General features: G+C 43.4%; 1 protein-coding gene across 4 annotated transcripts in view; it reads right to left on the bottom strand.

The window, feature by feature from the left end:
- The window catches only part of HERC3 (HECT and RLD domain containing E3 ubiquitin protein ligase 3), a 61,959-nt gene that overhangs the window by 30,294 nt on the left and 6,857 nt on the right, over window positions 1–24,808 (bottom strand). For all 4 annotated transcript variants that reach the window (XR_007245660.1, XM_048510015.1, XM_048510016.1 and 1 more), the window contains 6 exons: window positions 15,423–15,688; window positions 8,289–8,448; window positions 7,348–7,424; window positions 3,574–3,795; window positions 1,891–1,982; window positions 1,379–1,509 (listed from right to left, as the gene is read on the bottom strand). Coding sequence is in view for 3 of the 4 variants with exons in the window: in XM_048510015.1 (XP_048365972.1) it covers window positions 1,379–1,509; window positions 1,891–1,982; window positions 3,574–3,795; window positions 7,348–7,424; window positions 8,289–8,448; window positions 15,423–15,651 (911 nt within the window). In the remaining variant the exon portion in view is untranslated. The remainder of the gene's footprint in view (window positions 1–1,378; window positions 1,510–1,890; window positions 1,983–3,573; window positions 3,796–7,347; window positions 7,425–8,288; window positions 8,449–15,422; window positions 15,689–24,808) is intronic.

Consider the following 24,808-nt stretch of genomic DNA (forward strand, 5'->3'; position numbering starts at 1 on the left):
CGGAGGAGGAGGAAGGAAGAGGAGAGGAGGAGTTGTTAAGCATACAAGGGAAGAAAAGTGAGGGAGGGAAGAGTAGAAATTTATGGCATGCAAGGGAGAGGAGGCAGAGGCCCAGCATCTTGATATAACCCACCCACCCTAAGGAGGGAAAGGAAAGGGAGGGAGGGGTAGCATACAAAGGGAAGAGTAGTAAGTGAGGGGAGACAGTGATGAGGGAGTTGCATGCAAGGGAGGGGAGGCAGAGGGCCCAGCATCTTGATATGACCCATCCACACCCTAAAAGCGGAGGGAAAGGGAAGGGAAGGAGAGGGAGGGGTGGCATGCAAAGGAAAGAGAAGGGAGGGAGGGAAGAGAAGTGAGAGGCTGACTTGCAAGGGACGGGAGGGAGGGGCCAGGCACCCTAGATTCCCTGAATACTGCAGTTACAATTAAGAAAACCAGGCACGCATTACTCAGGAGTAAGCTCAGTACAGCAACCATGACATACTTTGGAATGGCTGCATCGCTTCCAATCAGAGGAGTTTCCTCAGAAGCGACACCCATTGCCACCCAACAAACTTACTCCCAGGAAAGGAGGATCAGCAATAGCCAACCTAGATGTGTAGGAGGGAATTTTTGCCTACATCCCCCCCCCCCAAGGAATGCAGGCACACACATCACTGGCTTATCGCACATTATAAGGCTGCATGTTTGCATGAAGCATGTACTACTAGCCTCTACAATTGAATTGCTGCTACTATTTCCCTTTCCCATTTCACCACAATAAGCTACTACAACAGCATTAGCAGACCCATATGGAGTGCCTAATAAGGTGACATCCTTTTGGATCAAAGAGAAGCAGTCACTTGATTTGAGCCTGAAGATAATCCCATCAACCAAGTGGCCACTGGACATGAACTTGACATTGGGAGATGGATATTCATCTGTAGCTGCTTAACACACAGTACCTCTAGTCACAGCCACATTACCACAAACCACATTACCACAAACCTGATTTGGACCCAATGGTGCTGAAAGTTCCCGAGGAGGACTGCTAGACTCATTTGTCTACATGGCTAAATCTAAACTAGACAGGCACGGTGACCTGTCATTTGAATCCTAGTGAGAACTAAACTTGAAGCCTCCAGAGATGTTGCCACATAAGCTATCCCCTTGACGACAAGGAAATGTTCCTGAGGGTGGACGAAAAACAATATGCCAAATGAAGAACAGCCTTGTATATGGAAAACATACAGTTCAGCATGATTCATGAATGCACAAACCTATCCAACTGCAGCTGGAAGACTCTTAGGATTTCTAGCTACAATGCTCCATTTGCCCCAAACCAACATGATTTACTCGTACAGTAGGTAGAGAGCAGTGCAGTAAGTCCACTCACCTACCACAAGCAATTTGGGATACCTCGCTGCCCATCAGCTCCAGAACCCGTCTGGGGTTTACTTCGTCGTTCAAGGAGTCATGGCCAAGCTGCCCAAAGGAACCTGCCCCAAAGGTGAACACGCCACCACTCTGGTGAACAAAGGAGAATGAAACATGTGAAGAGAAGTTCAGAATGGATGTCATTGCTCCTTGGCTGAAAAGGGAAGCCACTGTTGGGTTAAAATGTGGCTTGCCTCTTCAACCAAGCAAATGGCTACAGCGGAAAGCTCAAAGGCAGGTACAATTCATAGTTCTTCTCCCACGCACACATAGATGTTTCATGTTCATGTCTTAGTCTCTGAAGAAGGAAAACATACAGAAATGGCAGGAAGTAGTTCTACATACATTAGCCTTTATTGGCATAATCAGAAAGCAAAAGAAAGTAGTTCTAAATGAGTGGCACGGGGCTACAAGGTCATCAGCGCTTCCAGGAAATTCTAGTTTCCCCCACTCTTCCACCTTTTCCTTTACCTTGGTGAGGACAGCCGTGTGGTCATTTCCACAGCTGATATAGACGACCATTTGAGACCGTAAGAGCTTCACGTGGCATGGAGATTCCCGATCTGCATTAGAGAGAATATAAAAATGTGTGCCTCAAGGATACAGTTATGAACTACTGCAGAATTCACAAGATGGCGCTACTAGAAATAACATTATATAGCAAGAAGTTTTTAATATCCCACTTTTCTCTACTTTAAGGAGTTTCAAAGCAGCTTAAAATCACATTTCCTTCCCCTCCTCACAAAAGGCACATTGTGAGGTAGGTGGGCACTGAGGCCCCTTCCACACATGCAGAATAATGCACTTTCAAGCCACTTTCAATGCACTTTGCAGCTGGATTTTTAATATATATATATATTCATATAAATACCCTGCCCTTTCCCAGCTGGGCTCAGTACAGCAAACATCAATAAATACAGATTAAAATTTTACTGTGCAGAATAGCAAAATCCACTTGCAAGCAATTTGATTTGATTTTGATTTGACTTTTAATTTATATACCGCCCTCCCCCGAAGGGCTCAGGGCGGTATACAACATAGTAAATAACAACAGTAAATACAATAGGCATAAAGCAACGTCAGTCACAACAAATCCTAACACTGGTCCAACATCTCAGGTCAACAGCTAACACCTATCAACATAACAGCATCGTAACAATTTGTAACAGTATAATAGCATCTTACATTTTGCAGCATAATAATAGCATAACATCAAATAACACAACATTCTAACTGCCAAAAATATCAATCCATAGTACATGAAAACCTAACCATTACAACTATCAAGCCTCACAATTAATTAATTGTGAAAGTGGATTGAAATCACATTATTCGGCATGTGCGGAAGGGGCCTGAGAGAGTTTTGAAAGAACTGTGGCTTGCCCAGGATCATTCACAAGGTTTCATGTGAAGGACTCATGTGGGGAATCCAACTCAGGTTTCATGTGGGGAATCAAATTCAGTTCTCCAGAGTATGCCACTCTTAACCACTATACCTCATTGGACCCCTTTTTTCTTGGCCCCTTACACCTGGGCCTTCTGTCACCTAATGGGACTTGCCGTCTCTCCCCCTTGGGAGAGGATTTTGAAAATGGGGTTGTCGGACGCCACTTATACTTATATTTATTATACTTATTATATTTAGTCTTTTATTGTTTCTATCGCTGCTTTTAAAGGTTTTAGCTATTTTATGACTGTATTATGTCTATACGTTGTACACTGCCCGGAGCCCCTTGGGGATAGGGCGGAATAAAAATCTAAAGAATAAATAAATAAATAAATGTACAGCAGTGTAAAAGCCCCTGTGTGAAGGATGATGGCTACTCAATGGGGCCTCTGTAGCAGTGAGCTCACCCAGGCTTCTCGCAACTTAATAATTCTGGAAAGAGAAACTTTTATTGAAGGAGGTGGGATGTCCTTATTATTTCTCTCTCTCTCACTCTGACACATAGTGATTCTTCATGAGTCTTCTAGCCCTTCCTAAAGCTAAACAGTGGAAATGTATGGTTGTCAGGTCTGAGATAGAGTCACTAGAACTATTATTCTGTGGCCTAACTGGGTAAGGACTAGATTTCAGAACAGAGTTGTTCCACAGGAACTCCTTCTTTGTTACCCGTCAACATTTCACCTGCCCCAGGCAACCCCTCAAATTACCTCGTTGATCGCTCAGTCCCAACTGTCCCGAGCTATTTTTCCCCCAACCAAACACAGCTCCTGAGAGAGACAGGGCGAAGCTATGTGCTCCTCCCGCAGCGACTTGTGCCAATGGGATCCCGTCAAGTGACTTGACACGCTGAGGACTCGGTTGTGAGGGGAATTCTTTTCCCAGCCCGAGCTGCCCGTGGTTGTTCTGTCCCCATGCAAAAAACTGTCCATCTGAAAAAAAACCCGAGAAAACAGATAGCGGCAATCAAAAAAATTAATGCTGTGTTATTTTGAAGCAGCATTACCACACGAAATCGTTCTGTTTTGAGATCATGCAGATGAAGTCCATTGCATTTCTGTCAAAGTAGTAAAAGTAGATGTAACGGAGTTCACTACTAGTCTTTTAAAGAGAAACTACAAGGCTCCAATTCAGGCTGGAGCTATGAAGAGATGGGCAAAAGCCTGCAATCGATCCATTTTCACATGGCTTTACTAAATGAAATGAGTTATTTATTAGTTATTTGAAGGAAAATGTTGTATGTTTTGATATTCAGAGCATGAATGATAGAGTTGGAGGAGACCACAAAGGCCATCAAGTCCAACCCCCTGCCATGCAGGAATACTCAATGCATGGCAGCTGTCAACTCAATGCATGGCAGCTGTAAAAAATTGATAATAAAACTGCAAAGATTGTCATGCCCTTATATAAAGCAGTGGTGAGACCGCACTTGGAGTACTGTGTCCAGTTCTGGTCGCCGCATCTCAAAAAGGATGTTGAGGAGATAGAAAAAGTGCAGAGAAGGGCAACAAGGATGATAGTTAGGGACTGGAGCACCTTCCCTATGAGGAGAGGCTGCAGCGTTTGGGACTCTTTAGTTTGGAGAGGAGGCGGCTGAGGGGGGATATGATTGAAGTCTACAAAATTATGCATGGGGTAGAAAATGTTGACAGAGAGAAATTTCTCTCTCTTTCTCACAATACTAGAACCAGGGGGCATTCATTGAAAATGCTGGGGGGAAGAATTAGGACTAATAAAAGGAAACACTTCTTCACGCAACGTGTGATTGGTGTTTGGAATATGCTGCCACAGGAGGTGGTGATGGACACTAACCTGGATAGCTTTAAAAGGGGCTTGGACAGATTTATGGAGGAGAAGTCGATTTATGGCTACCAATCTTGATCCTCTTTGATCTGAGATTGCAAATGCCTTAACAGACCAGGTGATCGGGAGCAACAGCCATGAAGGCCATTCTTTGATTCACATCCTACATGTGAGCTCCCAAAGGCACCTGGTGGGCCACTGCGAGTAGCAGAGAGCTGGACTAGATGGACTTTGGTCTGATCCAGCTGGCTTGTTCTTATGTTCTTATGTTCTTAATACACAGACAGATGGTCATCCAGTCTCTGTTTAAAAACCTCCAAAGAAGGAGACTCCACTATCCTCCTCAGGAGCATATTCCACTGTTCAACAGCCCTTTTTTGCTGAGAAATACCTTTTCAAATCTCACCTCAGCCATGAATCCACTAGCCAACCTCAGATACGTGACTTTTCTGTCATCTCAGGTTCTATATGCAATATGGGAATGCTATTGTAATATTATAAAAATATTGTGTAACTAGAAATAAAGCCAGTTGTGTGAAAAAATACAATGGGCTCTAAAAAAACCCTAATCCTCCCAGGGCAAGAGACATGGGTGAGGCATATCTACAGGAAATGGCGCTCACTGAAAACACTGAAATTACACCTCTTCCCAACGTCCCAGCTTTGCCAGGTACTCCTACCACATCTTGACTGTTAAGGGAAGGGCAGAGCATCAGGGATTATGACTTTGCATTTAGAAATGCCTGAGCCTTTAGTCCGTGAACAGAAGGCATTCACCTCCTCCCACTCCTCCTTGCTGTAATCCTACAGGAGGAGCAGGAAAAAGGAGCAGCTGCCAGAAGCAGACTAAGACTGAAGAATTTTCTAAAGGCAAATCATTTGTGACTATCCTGCCTTGGGTCAGACTCCAGAGAGGTAACAGCAGCAACAGGAGGAATTTCTTCCCTCAGTGTCCATACTACAATGTTCTCCATGGGTGTGGCCTGCTGGAAGGTGACCTTGGAGCGCCCAAATGGCTTCAGCCGGCCCTCATAATGAAAAAAAAACCATTGTTCACTGGTAGAAGAGACACTCTGCATACAGAAAGTCCTAGTCTTTCTCATCTTGGGATTAAAAAGAGGTAACCAAGACCAATAGACTCACCCGCCCATTGACAGAAGTTTTGAAGACCTCCTGCCAGAACTGAGCTAGATGGACCGTGTTCTGAACTGGCACAAGACAAATTCATACTTCCATATTCTTGATAAAAAAAATCTTGGTGCCTTAGTTATTTATTAATTACATATTTATTCAATCTTTAGCCTGTGCTTCCTCCAAGGAATTCCAGGCTGTACCCATTGTTTTCTTCTCCTCCATTTTGTCCTCACAACACCCCTGAGAGAGAAAGGGATTGCCTCATGGTTACCCAGTGAGCTCCATGGCAGAGTGGGGAGTCAAGCCTGGATCTCTCAGATTCTTCTTTAATACTCTAATCCAGGCGTGTCCAACTCTGGCGCTTTAGATGTTCATGGACTACAATTCCCATCAGCCCCTGCTGGCATGGCCAATTGGCTGATGGGAATTGTAGTTCATGAACATCTGAAGCGCCAGAATTGGACATCCCTGCTCTAATCACTACATCACAATGACTCTTCTATACAAATCCTTGTGGATACACCAAATCAGGCACTATTAGAAATGACAGGGCTTGAAAGAGGGTCGTTGGCCTTCTGGAACCTTCCCTGGTTGGCCATTTTAACGGGACTTGTCCAAAGACATAAATCCAGAGATGATGAGACTGTTGCCTCAGCAGAGCTATGTATAGATATTCCAAAAACATAAGAAGTATCTGAGGAAAGAAATCTCAGTCAACCAAGCGTATGTGTTTTACTATGAATAAATCTGTGTACACATTATAGCCATATGTGGATTGAATGCAAAGAAGTAAAAAGATTCTGGGAAAAGGCATTGCTATGGATAGAGAAATTGGTGAAAAATAAAGTGGAATTAAGAAATGATCTATTACTTATGGGAATGATTGATGATGAAAAAATAGATATACAACATAGAAATATGTATAAAACGTTGATTAGAGCAATACATGCAGTGATAGCGTTTGGATGGAAAGATAAGAAAAAATGGACGATTCAGAAATGGTTGGAATATATATGGGAACAAGTGACATTAGACATTTTTGAAATATTATCAAAAGAATAAAGACATGGCCAAGGAAAACAGGATAGAATAATGAGAGATATGAACAAGTTACTTAGAGGGTGCTGGATGGGGAGGCCAGGAGTCAAAGAAGACATGGATAAGAAGACAACAACGAATGAACTTATCGCTGTTTGGTTAAAGAAAAGTAAAACATAATATTAGAGGAGGGTGGGAGGAAAAAAGGGGGAAATGTATTGTTTGGAAATTATATCAGAAAGATGTAAATAGAACGATTATTTCAAACTATACAATAAAAATATTTTTTTTAAAAAATGAATACATCTGTGTACGAGTACCCTCTTAAAAGACAAAATTCCTCCTGTTTGAAAACAGAGACAATGCACCTCTTTCTGACGTGGAATCCACAATCTATTTATTTTTGCAAGTTCTTGTACTATTTCATTCAATAAATCTGCCGTTCAAACCATTACAAGTTCAAGCTTTGTAAGAGTATTCAGCTATTGCATGTTAATATGTCACAATACCAGCTGCAAGGGCGAGGCAGTGCCAGTTGCCACAGGAGACCTGCAGTATCGTCTCTTGGTTCAGCTTCTTGATTAACCTAAACGGCAAAACAATTGATTTTTTAAAATAGTTTGAACCCAAGAGAATCCATCCAAGTTTCAGTCCGGCATTGACTGCTATAAACACATAGTTTAATAAACACAGCATTGGCAATACAAGAATAACTAGCTTGCATAAAGAAAAATAACACTGTCCAAGCCAATGATGGTGTAATGGTGAATATTGTATGAAGAGGTTTGTAAGTATATCATGTTACAACCATGTCCATCTCTTTTATCACCAAGAACAGGGATTCTTTAAAACTGCCATCCCTAATGTACTTTTAGACGTTAAAACCGTGAGTTTCCTACCACATACTACTGAAGAAGAAGAAGAAGAAGGAGGAGGAGGAGGAGGAGGAGGAGGAGGAGTTTGGATTTATATCCCCCTTTCTCTCCTATAAGGACACTCAAAGGGGCTTATAATCTCTTTTCCTTTCCCCACCAATAACAAACACCCCCCTGTGAAGTGTGGAGTGGGAGCTAGGAAAAAACTCCAAAAAAGCTGCTTGATATGAAGCCCAAAGGGGTCACCCAACTGGAATGTGTTGGAGTACAAAGTCTAATGTGGTTCCCCAGATAAACCTCCACTGCTCAAGTGGCAGAGCAGGGAATCAAACCCAGTTCTCCAGATTAGAGTGAACCTGCTCTTAACCACTACGCCACTGCTGTCTGTAGATGTACATGAAGCAAAGTACATCTAAATAGCTTGCTTCTTCAGCCATGTAAGAGTTCTTCCTGGACATACGCACACATTTGGGAACAGTAGCTACTACAGACAAATGGAAGTTTGGTTATATTTTGGAAGCTTGATGAACAAAACTACCTAGGAAGCCTCAGCCTTTGTTCATTGCTCTGGTTACCTTGGGACAGCCACTGAATCCTCTGTAGTAGTTAGTCCTAGCTGGCCATCGCTCCCGGCGCCCCAGGAAAAAAGTTGCCCTTGGTTACTGAGGGCAACACTGTGAGCTTCTCCACAGGCAACGTGGATGATGTGTTGATCCGCTAGAGTGCATATTTGCTCTGTGGAAAAAAACCCAGAAAAAATCATACACAAGCAACAGGATACCTCTTGGCACTGCAGTAGAGAGTAAAGAAGGGAGAAGAGAGGGAAAGGACTTTGAATACCTTTTAAATAAACAATTTCATTCAGCCCATACTGATGGGAAGCAAGCTGGTCAGATTCCCAAGGAGAGGCTGCAGCTCTATGAGATAATTTACTATTTGGGCAGGATCCAATGAATTACTTCAAGCCTTCTGTAGTACCTGGAAACCAGTGGCAGAGGGGTGGATGGGAGCAGGGGAAAACAGTGCCACGCCAGAAGCATGACATCATCTCCAGCTGACACAGTGACACCTTGTCACCTGGGTGACTTCAAGGCAACACTCTAAGATTTGTGGTAAAACCACAGAATTTTACCCAAATCCTAGAACATCACCTTCTCAAGCCAGTAACATTCACTTGAACTGATGGTGTGGTGCCATTTAAAAAATCCCTCTTGTCAGCTTTTAGCAGGCTGGCAGGCAATGAAAATGGGGAACAGGAGGTCTCCCTCCACTTAAGCAAGCTCAGTGGGTTGAGTTTTTAAATTTTGCTACTTCGTGTTTGATCACTAAACATTGGTTGGCCGAGTGGATGTAGAGAAAAATGTCAAGAAACATCCATCCACTAGCCACACAGTTAGTCAATTGTGAAGTTCTTTGGATCCTGGTCTTGAAGATCCCTGGGTTCCGGGTTTAATTAATTTTTTATTAGACTTTTATTCCACCTTTCTTGATCAAAGGAGCCACGTGGCATAGTGGTTAAGTGCTTGCACTGCCACTCACACGGTCAGGAGTTTGAGCCCCCTGTGGGTCAGATATCCTGCCAGCTGGCTCATGGTCAACTCAGCCAGCCAGCCATCCATTTCTTGGTCAGTAAATTAGTACCTAGCTCATAGCCAGAGGGTAAAAAATAGCTGGGGAAATCACTGCTGGCAGTGGTACCCCAGGGTCGGATACGTTTAATGACCAGGGGAACGGCTTTACCTTTGCCCTTCTTTGCTTAGTCTAAAAGAATCAGACTTCCAGGAGTAGATAACAACTCAGCAACGTATAAACCGCAATCAAATTTCTATATATTAGAAATCAATTTGAATCGTGTTTAATCTTGCTTCATTACCATGGCAGCGGAGTGAGTTGGAACTGGGAGATCTTCCATATGGTGAGATCTTAGGTAATCATAGAAGCCGTAGGGAAGAGACCCCAAGGGCCATCAAATCCAACCCCCTGCAATGCAGGAACATACAATCAAAGCACTGTTCAGTGTGATATAGTGGGTAAGCACACTGGACTCTAATCTGGAGAACCGGGATTAATGCGGCACTCCTTCACATGAAACCTGTTGGATGACCTCGGCCCAGTCACAGTTCTCTCAGAACTCTCTCAGCCCACAGGAAGGCAAACCACCTCACTCTCAGCCACGAGGAGGCAAACCATCTCCAGATGTCTTGAGCGTTGAAAACCCTATGGCAGGGGTCTTCAAACTATGGCCCTCCAGATGTTCATGGACTACAATTCCCATACGGAGCTCCTACTGGCTTGGCACATGCTGGCATGAGACTGATGGGAATCAGGGAGATCCATGTAGACATCTGAGAGGGCCATAGTTTGAGAGACCCCGTCTGTCCATGGGGTCACCATAACTCAGCTGTAACTTGACAGCACTTTGTACCACCACTTTAAAACTAGATACTGACACAGGCACAGAGAGACTTCTGTGCGCATAATACCTCATTAAGGGTTTGTCAAACCAAAAATAGCCTCTGTTTTCCACATGAAGCAGCTGTACAGCCAGGGATGAATCACAAACTAATGGGAGAGTCCCTTCCCAGATGGTGTGGCCTCTACGATCCAGCATCCTGTTTCTTTTGCACAAGTTGCTTCTGAGGGAGGGAGGCAGAATCCCCACAGAAGGGCCTGAAGTACTTCAACGGAAGAAAAAATCTCACCGCCCACCTCAAAAGGAAGGGGGGGAAGGGACCAGTACTGAAATAAGCGGGGAGAGGAATAAAACAGGGACAACCTTTCAGTTCATGAATAATTCTCTTTCTTTCTTTTTTTCTAAGCCATTAAATTTGAACGTGCCTCACTTTGATCCTAACTATAATCGCTAGGATGCATTTGCGGATGTTCTGCTGCGGCTACAGAGGAAATTTTACTAGAGAAGTGGTGGCGAACCTATGGCACGGGTGCCAGAGGTGGCACTCAGAGCCCTCTCTGTTGGCACTCGTGCACAGAGTTCATCATGTGGGAGGGGGGTGGAAAATCACCCCCCCCCCACACACACACACACATCTAGGCTGGCCTGGGCATGATCCTTTACCTGGGAGTAAGCTCAGTTGCTGGCAATGGGGCTTGCTTCTGAGTAAACCCTCCTAGGATTGTGATTCACCCATTTGAAGCGTTGCACAGTTGCTTCACCAAGCTTACTCCTGAGTAACGCGTGCCTCGGAGCCAACAGTTTTTTCTAAACTAAAACCTCAGTATTCTGGTTAAATTGCCGTGTTGGCACTTTGCAATAAATAAGTGAGTTTTGGGTTGCAATTTGGGCACTCGGTCTCGAAAAGGTTCGCCATCACTGTACTAGAGGAACGATCAACAGTGTTTCATGTCCTCCTTCCCAATGTACTTTATATGAACACAGCCATTAATTTAAAAAACTATTATTTTAAATTCATATTTCAGAAGGCATTGATTACTGTAGACAGCACCTGTTTTTACCACATCATCTTTACATTGTGATCCACTTTCTGTATAAGTTTATAGTTTATCTTGCCCTAGATAATTTGTTGCACTGTTCTCCAATTCTGTAATTCTAGTCCTGTTACAGGGTTCACTGGTTATCTTACGCTGCTTGATTGCATTAAATCCTGCAGTCTGCCCTGAGTCTCAGTAGGAAAGGCAGAGAGTAAATAATAAGTATAATAATATTTTTGAGTCAAAAGAAAAAGCAGTTGAACGAGATATCTAGGGCCTGTTATACTTCTGAGAAAGTAAGAGATATTACTCCTACATGGATATAAACGATATTTTAAGAAACCTTAGTAAATGTATTTTTATAGCTAAATCATAGCAATGGTCCCAAAACCCCACAACATAACTGGGGTCTAGGGCCGTGGTGGCGAACCTTTGGCACTCCAGATGTTATGGACTACAATTCCCATCAGCCCCTGCCAGCATGGCCAATTGACTTGTAGTCCATAACAATTGAATTGTAGTCCATAACATCTGGAGTGCCAAAGGTTCGCCACCACTGGTCTAGGGAGATGCCAGCCTTCAGCCTGGAGTTTTCCCAGACTTACAGTTCATCTCTAGACTACGCAGGTCAGTTCCGGTGATGTTTACATGGAATGACTGACATCCAGGAATTCCACTTGAGCACGCACTATCATCACCACATTACTATGCACAGGAATCCTGCTTTCCAAACTGCCTATTATTTATTTACTTATTAGATTTAACAGGCCGGCCACCCCTGAAGGGCTCTGGGCAGTGTACAAGATAAAACCAATGAACTTAAAATCACATAGTTAAAAACCGGATTAAGAACATAAGAACATAAGACAAGCCTGCTGGATCAGACCAGAGTCCATCTAGTCCAGCTCTCTGCTACTCGCAGTGGCCCACCAGGTGCCTTTGGGAGCTCACATGCAGGATGTGAAAGCAATGGCCTTCTGTGGCTGTTGCTCCCGAGCACCTGGTCTGCTAAGGCAATTGCAATCTCAGATCAAAGAGGATCAAGATTGGTAGCCATAAATCGACTTCTCCTCCATAAATCTATACAAGCCCCTTTTAAAGCTATCCAGGTTAGTGTCCATCACCACCTCCTGTGGCAGCATATTCCAAACACCAATCACACGATGTGTGAAGAAGTGTTTCCTTTTATTAGCCCTAATTCTTCCCCCCAGCATTTTCAATGCATGCCCCCTTAATTAATTAATTAAATCAGCAACAACAACCCACGAAGGCTTCCTATCCCTCAGGGAGGGGACCGACACAGCACAAAATAGCCGGTGTGATGGTATGTGGAGGGTAGCGGGGGAGGCAATCAGCGATTAGCCCCCTCCCCCAAGCCCGGTGGAACAGCTCTGTTTTACAGGCCCTGCGGAACTGTCCAAGGTCCTGATGGCTGGAGGGAGAGAGTTCCACCAGGCAGGGGTAAGGGCAGTAAAAGCCCTAGCCTGGATAGATGCCAGTCGCATCATTTAGGGGCCAGGGACCACCAGCAAATTTGCCTCTGCAGAGTGAAGAGGCGGATTATGGACATACGGGGAAAGACAGTCCCTGAGGTATGAGGAGATTTCAGATGACTATGCTTGCAACACTCTGGACCTTTTGAACAGGGAAGCAATAAGGCTCCACTAGCAGGACTTTGGAACACAAAGCAAATGGACCTACAATTTGACAATATGGTGCAGATTGTTACATGCAAAACAAAACTTCTCCTGTCGCATGTTGACCTAGGACTGCCAAAAATATGCCCTAGGCCAGGTGGCAGAGGAAATTCCAGGTGTTTCCACTTTGTTCTTACACTGTCCCACCTCTTATTACTTTAAACACTATTTCTCATTTGTCCTACATAATGCTTTTCAGTGGATAGGCTATTCTACAGTGGTTCATTCTCATTTAAAGCAAAACAGCTTTTTTGTGATGAGGATTATTTGAACTTTGGTCTGTCATTTGACTTGTGCTTTAAAAGTTATTCTACCAGTCTCATACTGGGGTCTAATAGACCCCTAGGGTTGCGAGGTCCCCCCCCCCCCCGGTGGGGGACGAAGTGGGGATAAGGTTTCGAGATCCAGGCTGGGAAACTCCTGTAGATTTGGAGATAGAGACTGGGAAAGACAGATACCTCAGTGGGGTGCAATGGCACAGGGACCGCCCTACAAATCTGTCATTTCGGGGAATTCTCAGGTCTCACCCGGAGGCTGACGTCCCTATATAAGGGGCGCATGAACCAGCCCCTTTAGTTCACTGTCTGGCTAGGAATAACATCATGTGCAGCCCTAGCAAGGAAACTTCAGTATCTTCTGAGCACATAAGCAGCAGAAAACATGCATTTCTTTCTCAGGCCCCTTCCGCACACGCAAAATAATGCGTTTTCAAACCACTTTCACAACTGTTTGCAAGTGGATTTTGCTATTCCGCACAGCTTCAAAGAGCACTGAAAGCGGTTTGAAAGTGCATTATTCTGCATGTGCGGAATGAGCCTCACTCTCAGATCTTGCCTTTCAAGCATGCAAAAAAAGGATGCACATACTATTATTATTATTATTATTATTATTATTATTATTATTATTATTATTATTATTATTATTACCATCATCAAACAGGTATGCTGCTCTCCCCCATAGGGCTCAAAGCAGCATGTAAGCAGAATATAAAAACAGCATGTGACTCCCTTGAAAGTAGGATACGTCAGATAGTGAGATGGTAGAGAAATAATCCTTTGGAAACTGAAACCAGAAACTTGGAACTCTTTTCCCTTTACAAGCCAAGCTGCATGCTACGGGAAAAGATATCCTTACAGCTTCACCAACTGTACTATGAGAAGGATGCAACATTTATGAAGTTGTTTCAGCCAGCAACACTTTGGGTGATTGAATGTTGGCTGTGTTACTGGTAAGCAACAGCAGCCTACAACAAACTGTCAAAGGATAGCTTTTTTACTTAACTGCAAAAAAAAAAGGAAATTTGTATGCAGTCACTAATGGCGGTCAAAATCTTTAAAACACTAACGGTTGGATTCAGAGATTAGGGTTCCCAGTTCCATCTCCTGGGGATTTGGGTGGGGATATAATGCCATAACGCAAGCACGCACACACACACTGCTCTAAAGCAGTCATGTTCTCCAGAGAAACTGATTTTTGGAGCCTGGAGATCTGGAGAAATGCTGCCAATTTAACAGCTTCAAGTTTTAGAATTAAGGTGAACACCACTTCCTCGAGACTTTCCCATTTCTGCTCCAATACACAGGTCAGGATCCTGGAGATCCGTTCTGCTAACAGCAACATTTTCCTCTGGCGCAAGGAGCCTTCTCCTGACATGAGGGCTCATTCCGCACATGCAGAATAATGCACTTTCAAACTGCTTTCAGTGCTCTTTGAAGCTGTGCGGAATAGCAAAATCCACTTGCAAACAGTTGTGAAAGTGGTTTGAAAACACATTATTTTGCGTGTGCGGAAGGGGCCGAGGAGATTTCGTAGCAGAAAGTTCCTAGTTCCAGAGGAAAATGAAACTGTTAGAAGAACAGAATCCTGGGACCTTGCTCAAAGTTGTGTTCTTGTTTTGTTTTTGTTTTTAAAAATTCATCTCCCGTGTCATTATGAAAGGAAAAAAGGGGAGCAGGGAAGGAGTGGAAGAATCAGAAGGACTCCCATTTGCCAAACACACCGATTTTCTGCCCTCCCACCAACTTTTCTGCCCTCCCACCAACTCCCTCCCAAGCCTCCTACACATAATGGCAGTCAGTCAGTCAAAATACAAAAGCAGGATGGACAAAAGCCGGCAACCAGTCTAATCATGTATCGTAGAACAATTCTGAGGTCACTTTTAAAAGCAAGGTTTTCAATATATATATTTGGGGGGGAAAAGATAAGCCTGAGAATATTTCTGCAGTTGTTGTCAAAACCTAGAAAATGGAGTGGCTACACAGAGATTCCAGTAGACTGGAGGAAAGGACTTGAGGAGCGAAGAAAGTTCACCACTCAGGGATGAAAGTCACAATCTCCTCCCCATAGATCAGGGGTCTGCAATCTGCGGCTCTCCAGATGTTCATGAACTACAATTCCCATCAGCCCCTGCCAGGATGGCCAATTGGCCATCCTGGCAGAGACTGATGGGAATTGTAGTTCATGAACATCTGGAGAGCCGCAGGTTGCAGACCCCTGCCATAGATGGTGCCAACTCTGCCCTTTCCGTCTGGGGTTGGTTCCCTCTGCTGAGACTCAACTTACCTGGCTTGTTTCCCTCCCTTTCATGGCCGAGTTGTCCTTTGGCATTTAAGCCACACGTGTAGACTTGCCCATCCTCCAGAAGAAAAATAGAATGATTTCCACCACAAGCCACTTCTTTGACGTTCCTCTCATGAATGAAACCACAGCTCTGAGGCTCAGGGATGATCGCCTGGAAACTGCTGCCGGCCCCAGGAAGTCCCAAAGACCAATATCCCCAACATAACATCATCCTCTTCTTCTAGCAAATCATGTAGCTTGATTGTTTCCTGAAGGAAAAAGAAGGGGAGAAATCCATCAGCGCATGAGGCACGAGCTGAAGTTAACAGGAAGTGATGTTGCCAAGCAATTATACTTCCTGTCGGATTATATTCATACTCAAGAGGCTAGACTTCAGCCATTAAGGGACAAGTAACAAGGTTTGTATATGGCCAAAAAGCTACGGCTTATATGCAAGCTGGAATAATCTTTTAAAACACTGATACACCTGAATTTAATCTATATGATGCAGCATCCATGTAAAATATCATGACTGACCAATCTTTTCTCATTCACCAAGATCTGGTCATGGTCCATGTGCTCTGATAACCATTCGGTTTGATTAGTGCAATAACTCTCAGCAAAGTTGTGTTTCAAGGGACAAAGCTCCAGCCCATGTGAAACTAAGCTGTTATTGTGGAAGATGGCATGGTAATCATGACTGATTGTTTTGGAATGTGTGCTGCAATTCCAGATGGCACAATGAAGCCACTGTAGCGCTGTACATATTATTCACCCACACTACAATATGTACAAAGCCCTGCAGTACCACAAGCTTTGGGTTAGTATTTTGTCTACCCCTCTGATCTGGGAATGAAGCTACAGCACAGGTCTGAGAAGGCAGGCGGGATTGTAGAACTGACTTTATGACCCAACCAGATCACATGACTTCTTCAGCGCCTTTCCAGATGTGCCATGAACCCCCACTGCCGTTGCCACAGGCTGGGCACCCCCGCGGTAGAGAACGTACTTCTTCCATATTAGTGCCACTGGAATGACTGCCTTTGAGCTTCTGCATCCATGTTAAAGAGCTGGTTGTTACTTCTAATACCCTAAATGCCCAAGTTTTAGCATACCTCAGGAAATACCTCTCCCATCCAAACCTCCACATGTGCCTGTTTTATAGAGGATGCCCACCAGGAGTAAAAATATTTAGCCTTTCTCAGCTCACGAAAAGCCTTCTCATTTATGAAGAAATCTGAAATATATACCCCTTTTTATTATTTATACGGCCTACTTTCAAGAAGATCCAAATTGCCACTGCTCACAGTCTTCGAAGGCTATTTTAATAGGATCAAGTATAGGAAAAGAGTCTGCTCCTGTGATCAAAAGTCTGTTGAGGATCTATCCCAAGTCACAATCCAGAGTCCAAGATATGAGGTTGAAAGTAATAGATTCTTGTGAATCATAATATCCTGCTTCCCAGGAAGGTCAGATCAAGAGAAATTAGTTACAGTGCTGACAAAGACAAATTCATTGCATTGTTGAAGACTTTCATGGCCAGAACCAACAGTGCCACGGAGAGAAACACATTGTACCATGGCATGCCTCTAAAGATGCCAGCCATAGATGTGGGTGAAACGTTAGGATCAAAAATTACCAGAGCATGGCGAACACAGCCTGGAAAACCCTCAACAGCAGACAAATTAATTACTTTCAAAATGGCAAGATTTGCTCTTGCTGTTATGAAGAATAAAAAGATGTTAGCATATGCTGACCATACCATGTCTGACCCATGACTTCTCCACCCTGGGTGATGTCATCTTTTATTTGTATCTGGACTGTATGGTCTTTCTTTCCTACTATATATTGATTTCCTAATAGATATATTTATGATGATACTCATTTCTTGAAATATATATCAATGATGAATTGTGTATTTTTATAATCTGTGTAAAATGTCTAATTTTAAAAATTATTTTACTATTTTTTAAATTTTATTTTGGTAGAATTTCCAAATTCTAAGGCTTTTTTCACTAATGCAATAAAGACTGATCAACTGAAGTGTCTACTGTGTTTCCCCGAAAATAAGACAGATTCTTATATTAATTTTTGCTCCAAAAGATGCGTTAGGGCTTATTTTCAGGGGATGTCTTTTTTCCCCATGGTTTTGCACCCCCCACGTGACCAGATCAGCTGCGCCGGGGAACCTGTAACTAGGGCTTGTTTTTGGAGTAGGGCTTATATTTCAAGCATCCTCCAAAAATCCCGAAAAATCATGCTAGGGCTTATTTTCGGGGAAACAGGCTAGTAAGTCCCGCTGAATGCCACAAGGATACGATAACTGGACCATATCTAATGTTTGGCCCCTACAGCTGCTATTTCAAAGTACACTGCCCGAAAAAGGTAGGTCTACTAAGCTATCTCAGTTAACAGTCAATATTTTTAGAACTGCTTTCAATTTTTGTAAAATTATGATTATGATTTTTGTATTGTGATGGTTGGTATCACTCCAAGTTATCACAGCAGGTTTCGGAAAGCCGAGCAACACATTTGAGAACTACACAAATGCACAACTTACTAGACAACAAATCCACAATTCACTTCCATCGCTCTTTGCTTTATTTTATATTGGTGCGCAGCACAGATTAGAAAACGGCTTTGTCAACAGGCAAAGATCTCTATTAAAAAACAAACAATCAACCAGCTTTTCCTGAAGAAAATTAATCTTGCATTCTGGCTTCTCCCAGCATCAGCCGGGATGACATTGTGTGTTATTAAATTGTCAACTGAGAGAAGCTTTTGTAAAAACATTGTCAGGATGTTGTCTGAGGAGAGGAAATTGCCTTAAGATATCTGGTCCAGGGCAGAACTACATTTCCTTGGGGATCTTGGGGTGAAATCAGGACAGTAAAATTAATGGTCCAGACATGCCTTCAGAGGTAGCATTGATGAAGCTTGTATCACTAAGACTGTTCCCCAGAAGGGCATTTGGTGGTTCTTAAAATGTTAGGAGTAGGGTCTGGGAGATCCACATTCAAATCTCCACTTGACATGAAGCTCACTGAAGGATTTTGGGTCAATCTTTCCCTCTCAGCCTAAGACAAAGGAAGAGTAAACCATGTTTGTTATCCTAAGCCCGTGGTGGCGAACCTTTGGCACTCCAGATGTTATGGACTACAATTCCCATCAGCCCCTGCCAGCATTGCCAATTGGCCGTGGTGGCAGGGGCTGATGGGAATAGTAGTCCATAACATCTGGAGTGCCAAAGGTTCGCTACCACTGTCCTAAGCTTTTTAAGAGGACAGCCAGGTTAAACGTGAGAACAATTAGCATCCTATGCCTGAAATCAGGCCTATAAAATGATGCTACAAATGTCATCTTAAGCAGAGAAAAAGAACATTAGGCACACAACAATAAGACTTGACAATGGGGTGCTGTGTGGTTTCCGGGCTGTATGGCCGTGTTCTAGCAGCATTCTCTCCTGACGTTTCGCCTGCATCTGTGGCTGGCATCTTCAGAGGATCTTCAAATCCTTTGAAGATACCTGCCACAGATGCAGGCAAAATGTCAGGAGAGAATGCTGCTAGAACACGGCCATACAGCCCCAAAACCACACAGCACCCCAGTGATTCCGGCCGTGAAAGCCTTCGACAAGACTTGGCAATGTTTTGTTGGATGATAAATACAGGATTCTGGCCCCCTGATAGTGGTCATCTCTTGTTAAAACAATGTACATAGGGTCCATCAAGTCATGACGAACTTATGGTGACCCCAGCAAAGGGCTTTCAAGGCAAGTGAGAAGCAGCGGTGGTCTGCCATTGCCTTCCTCTGTAAAGCCTTCTTTGGTGGTCTCCCATCTGTAAATTGACCCTGTTTAGTTCATTGCTGCTGAACCCTTCATCAAAGTACTCAGTCTAGTAGATGCTAGAATACCAGATCTTATCTTTTCCCATCAGAATGTAAAATGATTACCTGACCCAATCAGATTCTGGCAGCATACACTTCAATTTAAGGTTTCATAAACTGAGATAAAGTCTTCTGGAAGATATTGGTTACATTCAGATGTCTCGAACAAGCCATCGTTTGTTTGTGACATGAAAGCGTCAGGAAGTTCTCGGGCTCATATGCTTCTTCTCTCCTTTCTTTGCATGTTGCACAAGATTGAAGATTGCCTAATTTAGGAAATCTAAACACTTTTTTGTTTTTAAAAGCCAAATCGGAAAGTTAAATAATTTATGGTTTGGTTCTTCCCTCCAAACCAGAACTGTAAGTCACAATTTGATCCTAAAAATCGGGGCTAGCATCCAAGAAACAAACTGCAGGACACTATAACTAACCATGGTTAGACCATGGTTAGACCAGGCCTCGGCAAAATTTCTTCAGCTTTACAAACCACCACTAACATTTTGCAGCCAGACTTGAATTTCAGCCTTCAACGTTTTATATCTTAATGACGATACTTTCTGACTATTGCTACCGCAAAACCAAACCCTACACTCTTCTCAATTTCTTGTCTTCTTTCCAAATCTAAAGCAAAAGTATTATGAAGAATAAAGCAAAGCAAAGCCTTTATTGGCATACATAGAACAACAGTAACAAAACACAGCAAACATAAAAATTTTAAAAGGCAAAAAGGATAACCTCAGATATATACATATTATTACTGGCTCTGAATTATTTCCGTAACAAAGCTTGCAACCTCTTCACAGAACACAGAATCAGAATTGTTCAACAAGAGAAATAATCGAATCGAATCTGTTAACTCAGATTGGAAGAGAGGGTGTAGATTGACATATTCAGATCTAATTTTAGCAAATTTAGTGCAATGTAATAGCTGGTGAGCCAATGTTTCAACTACCTTAGAATTACAGCTGCACAACCTTTTAGATTTTTCCAGGTTATTAAACCTGCCAGTTATGAAGAATAAATATGGGATAACCCTGGCTGTCATCACAACAAAAAGTTATCCTCTAACCCTTACCTAAATAAGTTTTGCACTTCTACTTGGAATCACCAAGAGATGCTTACAATAAGTGACTGCTGAAAATTCTAGGCAGGTGGAATGAAATGTCTAGGTGCCATGGCATCTGGGATTCATTAGACCCACATCTAGACTGAAAACCAGAAGACTTTAATCTTGGTTGACACAGCACAAGAAGGGGAAGAAACTACAAGCTTGGGGACTTCTGTCTCCTTATCACAAAATCTGTTTTGTTTGTGATGTCTAAATGGTGGTGAAAAGTGCTGTCAAGTTGAAGCCGATTTATGGCAATCCAGGTGGGGTTTTGAAGGCAAGAAATGTTCCAAGATGGTTTGCCACTGCTTGCCTCTGCACAGCGACCCTGGTATATCTTGGTGGTCTCCCATTCATATACTAATTGGGGCCAACCCTGCTAAACGGGGCCAATCCTCTGAAGATGTGGTTGGCCTCTGAAGATGCCAGTCACAGTTGAGGGCAAAACCTCAGGAGAGAATGCTGCTAGAACACGGCCACACAGCCCAGAAACCACACAGCACCCCAACCCTGCTTTGTTTCGGAGATCAAAGGAGACTGGGCTAGCCTGGGCCACCCAAGTCAGGTTAACATCTGAATACAACTTATGAAACAGTTAGCAGGAGGGGCAATGATTATATTATCCATTTTTCCTGAATTTGATTCATAGTCGTGTATTGACCTTCATTCATCCTATCTCTACATCTTGTTAAACCATGTTTTACCCAGTTAGAAAGATTTATACTAATTGAAAAACTGTCCCTACACATGAATGATTGAAGTAAAGAAATAAATGGATATCCAGTTTCTTCATACCAAGTACTACCCTGTTTCCCCAAATATAAGACATCCCCTGAAAATAAGACGTAGTAGAGGTTTTGCTGAAGTGCGAAATATAAGGCATCCCCAGAAAGTAAGACGTAGCAAAGTTTTTGTTTGGAAGCATGCCCGACGAACAGAACACAGAAAAATAAGACATCCCCTGAAAAGAAGACATAGCGCATCTTTGGGAGCAAAAATTAATATAAGACACTGTCTTATTTTCGGGGAAACAAGGTATGAAACAATTTTTGCTTTGACACGTTCCTGAAACAAGAAGGTAACCGAAGATATTACAGACACCTTTTCCTTCCAACAGCAAGCGATTGCTTCTCTTTACGAAATCATTACCTTACAGTTCCTTCAATAACTCAATGAGGCATCCACACTGATGTTACAGTAATAAATAAATTTAGTGTATGGAATAAATCAATAAGCCAGAAAAGGCAGAGAATCAGCCAACTAAAACATCTTAAAATCAGGCTGACTGGCCTTGTTTGTTTATTTAAAATTGTATCCAACAAAATACTTTGCCTCGGGCCTTCTAAAACAGAACCAAAACCAGTGCTGTCTGCCACTGAAGTTTATCATCAGTAACACATAAGGAGCAGCACAGAACATTAAAAAGGACACCGATGTTGCCTGGAGGCCTTACAAGCTCATAATAGTACAAGCAGGACTAAAAATGTAATAGCAGGGAACAGGATTTTGAATACCTAAGAGTACATTTGGGAGGGAAGGCATCATGGTATAGCCTGATCTCATCAGATCTTGGAAGCTAAATGTCAATTCCACGCTCAGGTAATAAAACGCTTGTGAGGGTCAAAGGATTTTATTGAAGGCAAGTCAGGAACAGAAAAGACCGTTCTGGCGAAAGCGCACCAGAACAGTTGATAATATGGGTCGAATCCCCACTACCGTCTTAGCCAGGTTTCAGAACACAAACGACCTCAAACCTGGTTAGTTTGTGTTCTGAAACCTGGCTAAGACGGTAGTGGGGATTCAACCGGGGAGGTCGTCCCTCAAACCTGGTTAGTTTGTGTTCTGAAACCTGGCTAAGACGGTAGTGGGGATTCAACCGGGGGGTCACGCCCCTCAAACCTCCGGTTAGTTTGTGTGTTCTGGAAACCTGGCTAAGACGGGTGTAGTGTGTGGATTCAACCGTGGAGGTCGTCCCTCAAACCTGGTTAGTTTGTGTTCTGGAAAACCTGGCTAAGACGCGTAGTGGGGATTCAATCGGGAGGTCGCCCCCTCAAACCTGGTTAGTTTGTGTTCTGAAACCTGGCTAAGGACGGTAGTGGGATTCAACTGGGAGGTCAGCCCTCAAACCTGGGTTAGTTTGTAGGTTCTGAAACTCTGGCTAAGACGGTAGTGGGGATTCAACCGTAGCGTCAGCCCTCAAACCTGGTTAGTTTGTGTTCCGAAACCTGGCTAAGACGGTAGTGGGGATTCAACCAGGGAGGTCGTCCCTCAAACCTGGTTAGTTTGTGTTCTGAAACCTGGCTAAGACGGTAGTGGGGATTCAACCGGGGAGGTCGTCCCTCAAACCTGGTTAGTTTGTGTTCCGAAACCTGGCTAAGACGGTAGTGGGGATTCAACCTCAAACCTGGTTAGTTTGTGTTCTGAAACCTGGCTAAGACGGTAGTGGGGATTCAACCGGGGAGGTCGTCCCTCAAACCTGGTTAGTTTGTGTTCTGAAACCTGGCTAAGACGGTAGTGGGGATTCAACCGGGGAGGTCGTCCCTCAAACCTGGTTAGTTTGTGTTCTGAAACCTGGCTAAGACGGTAGTGGGGATTTAACCGGGGAGGTCGTCCCTCAAACCTGGTTAGTTTGTGTTCTGAAACCTGGCTAAGACGGTAGTGGGGATTCAACCGGGGAGGTCGTCCCTCAAACCTGGTTAGTTTGTGTTCTGAAACATGGATAGCATGATCCCCACCCCCACGAGGGAACAACGGAGTTAGAAGCGTCCAGCCTGGAGGCTCTTCCCAGCTGCAAACCTCAAGGACAGAACTAGGAGATAATTAAGCACCTGCGACAGTGAAAGCGCTCCCAAAGAATTCCCCCTGCCCAAACATGGCAACTTGATACTAAGCAGAGTTGGTACTTGGATGGGAGACCACTAAGGAAAGCTCTGCAGAGGAAAGCAGTGGCAAACCACCTCTGCTTCTCATTTGCCATGAAAGCCCCTTGCTGGGGTCACCATAAGTCAGTTGTCAATTGATGGTCTTATGTACCTAAGAGCAACGTCCAATATCAATCTAACGCAATTAGAGATGCACATTCTCCAAGACGTCATATGGACTAGATGTGCTTCTCCCATCCCAAACCTACACCAAAAAAACCTCTATTTCTGAATTCAGAATAAACCTTACCAACACGCCCATGTGTGACTATCCTGTAAAATGTATTTCACTTCCAAATACCAAGGTTTGTTAAACAAAACAAAACAAAACAAAACAAGGTATTGTAAGTTTTTGGAAAGGACAGGAAAGATCAAGTTGGAGCTACTCAGCCTACTGGGGCACCATTGCTAATTTCAGAGGCAAATAAATTGATTCAGCAAGCCGGAGGAGAGATGAGCAATAAGGCTCAAAAGCAGGAGTCCAACCATCGAAAATATTAAAATTGTACAAGGAACCTTTTTTAAACCCTCTTATTCAGTTCCTTTTGCTACGCCTCATAACAACCAGAAATATCCTTCAAAAATAATTAAATGGGGTCTGAAACAGAGGCAGATGTCTTCTGTTCTGAATGGTGCTACTATTGGTCAGATGAGATCACATGACAACTTAATCACATGGGCAGTTCTGAATATAGCGCTGCCTAGTGAGTCATGGAATTGATGGTCTTCTTGAATGATTTGTACAAGGTGGGTGGCACAGAAAATGTTACAAGCATAGAATCATAGAGTTGGAAGAAAGTGTTACAAACATTGAATTGAGGGCCAACAAGTCCAACCCCCTGCTCAGGGTGACAAACTCACACAAAGCAGCCAGGTTAACAAAGGGAATTCTCATGCTGAGTTTCCCAGCGTCTAGCAAGTTTGGGCTGCACAAGAGACAGGCCATTTGCACATATAATTTAACCCCAACACAAAAACGTGTATTGTGTCAGGCTTAGCCTACACTTTGTTTCAAAACAAGCGTGTTTGACTTCTGCACCTTGACGGCTGCAACCCAAAAACTTCAATATAAAGACAGAAGTGGATTTCTAGCAGTGAGCTTTCCAGGCCTTGCCAGGATTCATTAATAACCCTGCCAGTTAACTAATTAGAAGCACAAACAGACTTTTAACAGAAAGTCATATTAGGAGGATGTTGTGGTTTTTCCGGGTTGTATGGCTGTGGTCCAGTAGCATTTTCTCCTGACGTTTCACCTGCATCTGTGGTTGATGCCAACCACATATGCAGGCAAAACGTCAGAAGAAAATACTTCTAGACCACGGCCATACAACCTGGAAAAACCACAACATCCTAGTGATTCTGGCTGTGAAAGCCTTCGCAATACAGTCATATTCGATTTCCTTGGAAAACCAAAATGCACAACACTACAAAACGTAGTAAGAAAATTACCCAGCATTTGATGAAGCAAACCA

This window comes from Sphaerodactylus townsendi, linkage group LG10, assembly GCF_021028975.2.
Source record: "Sphaerodactylus townsendi isolate TG3544 linkage group LG10, MPM_Stown_v2.3, whole genome shotgun sequence".
Classification (NCBI taxonomy): Eukaryota; Metazoa; Chordata; class Lepidosauria; order Squamata; family Sphaerodactylidae; genus Sphaerodactylus; species Sphaerodactylus townsendi.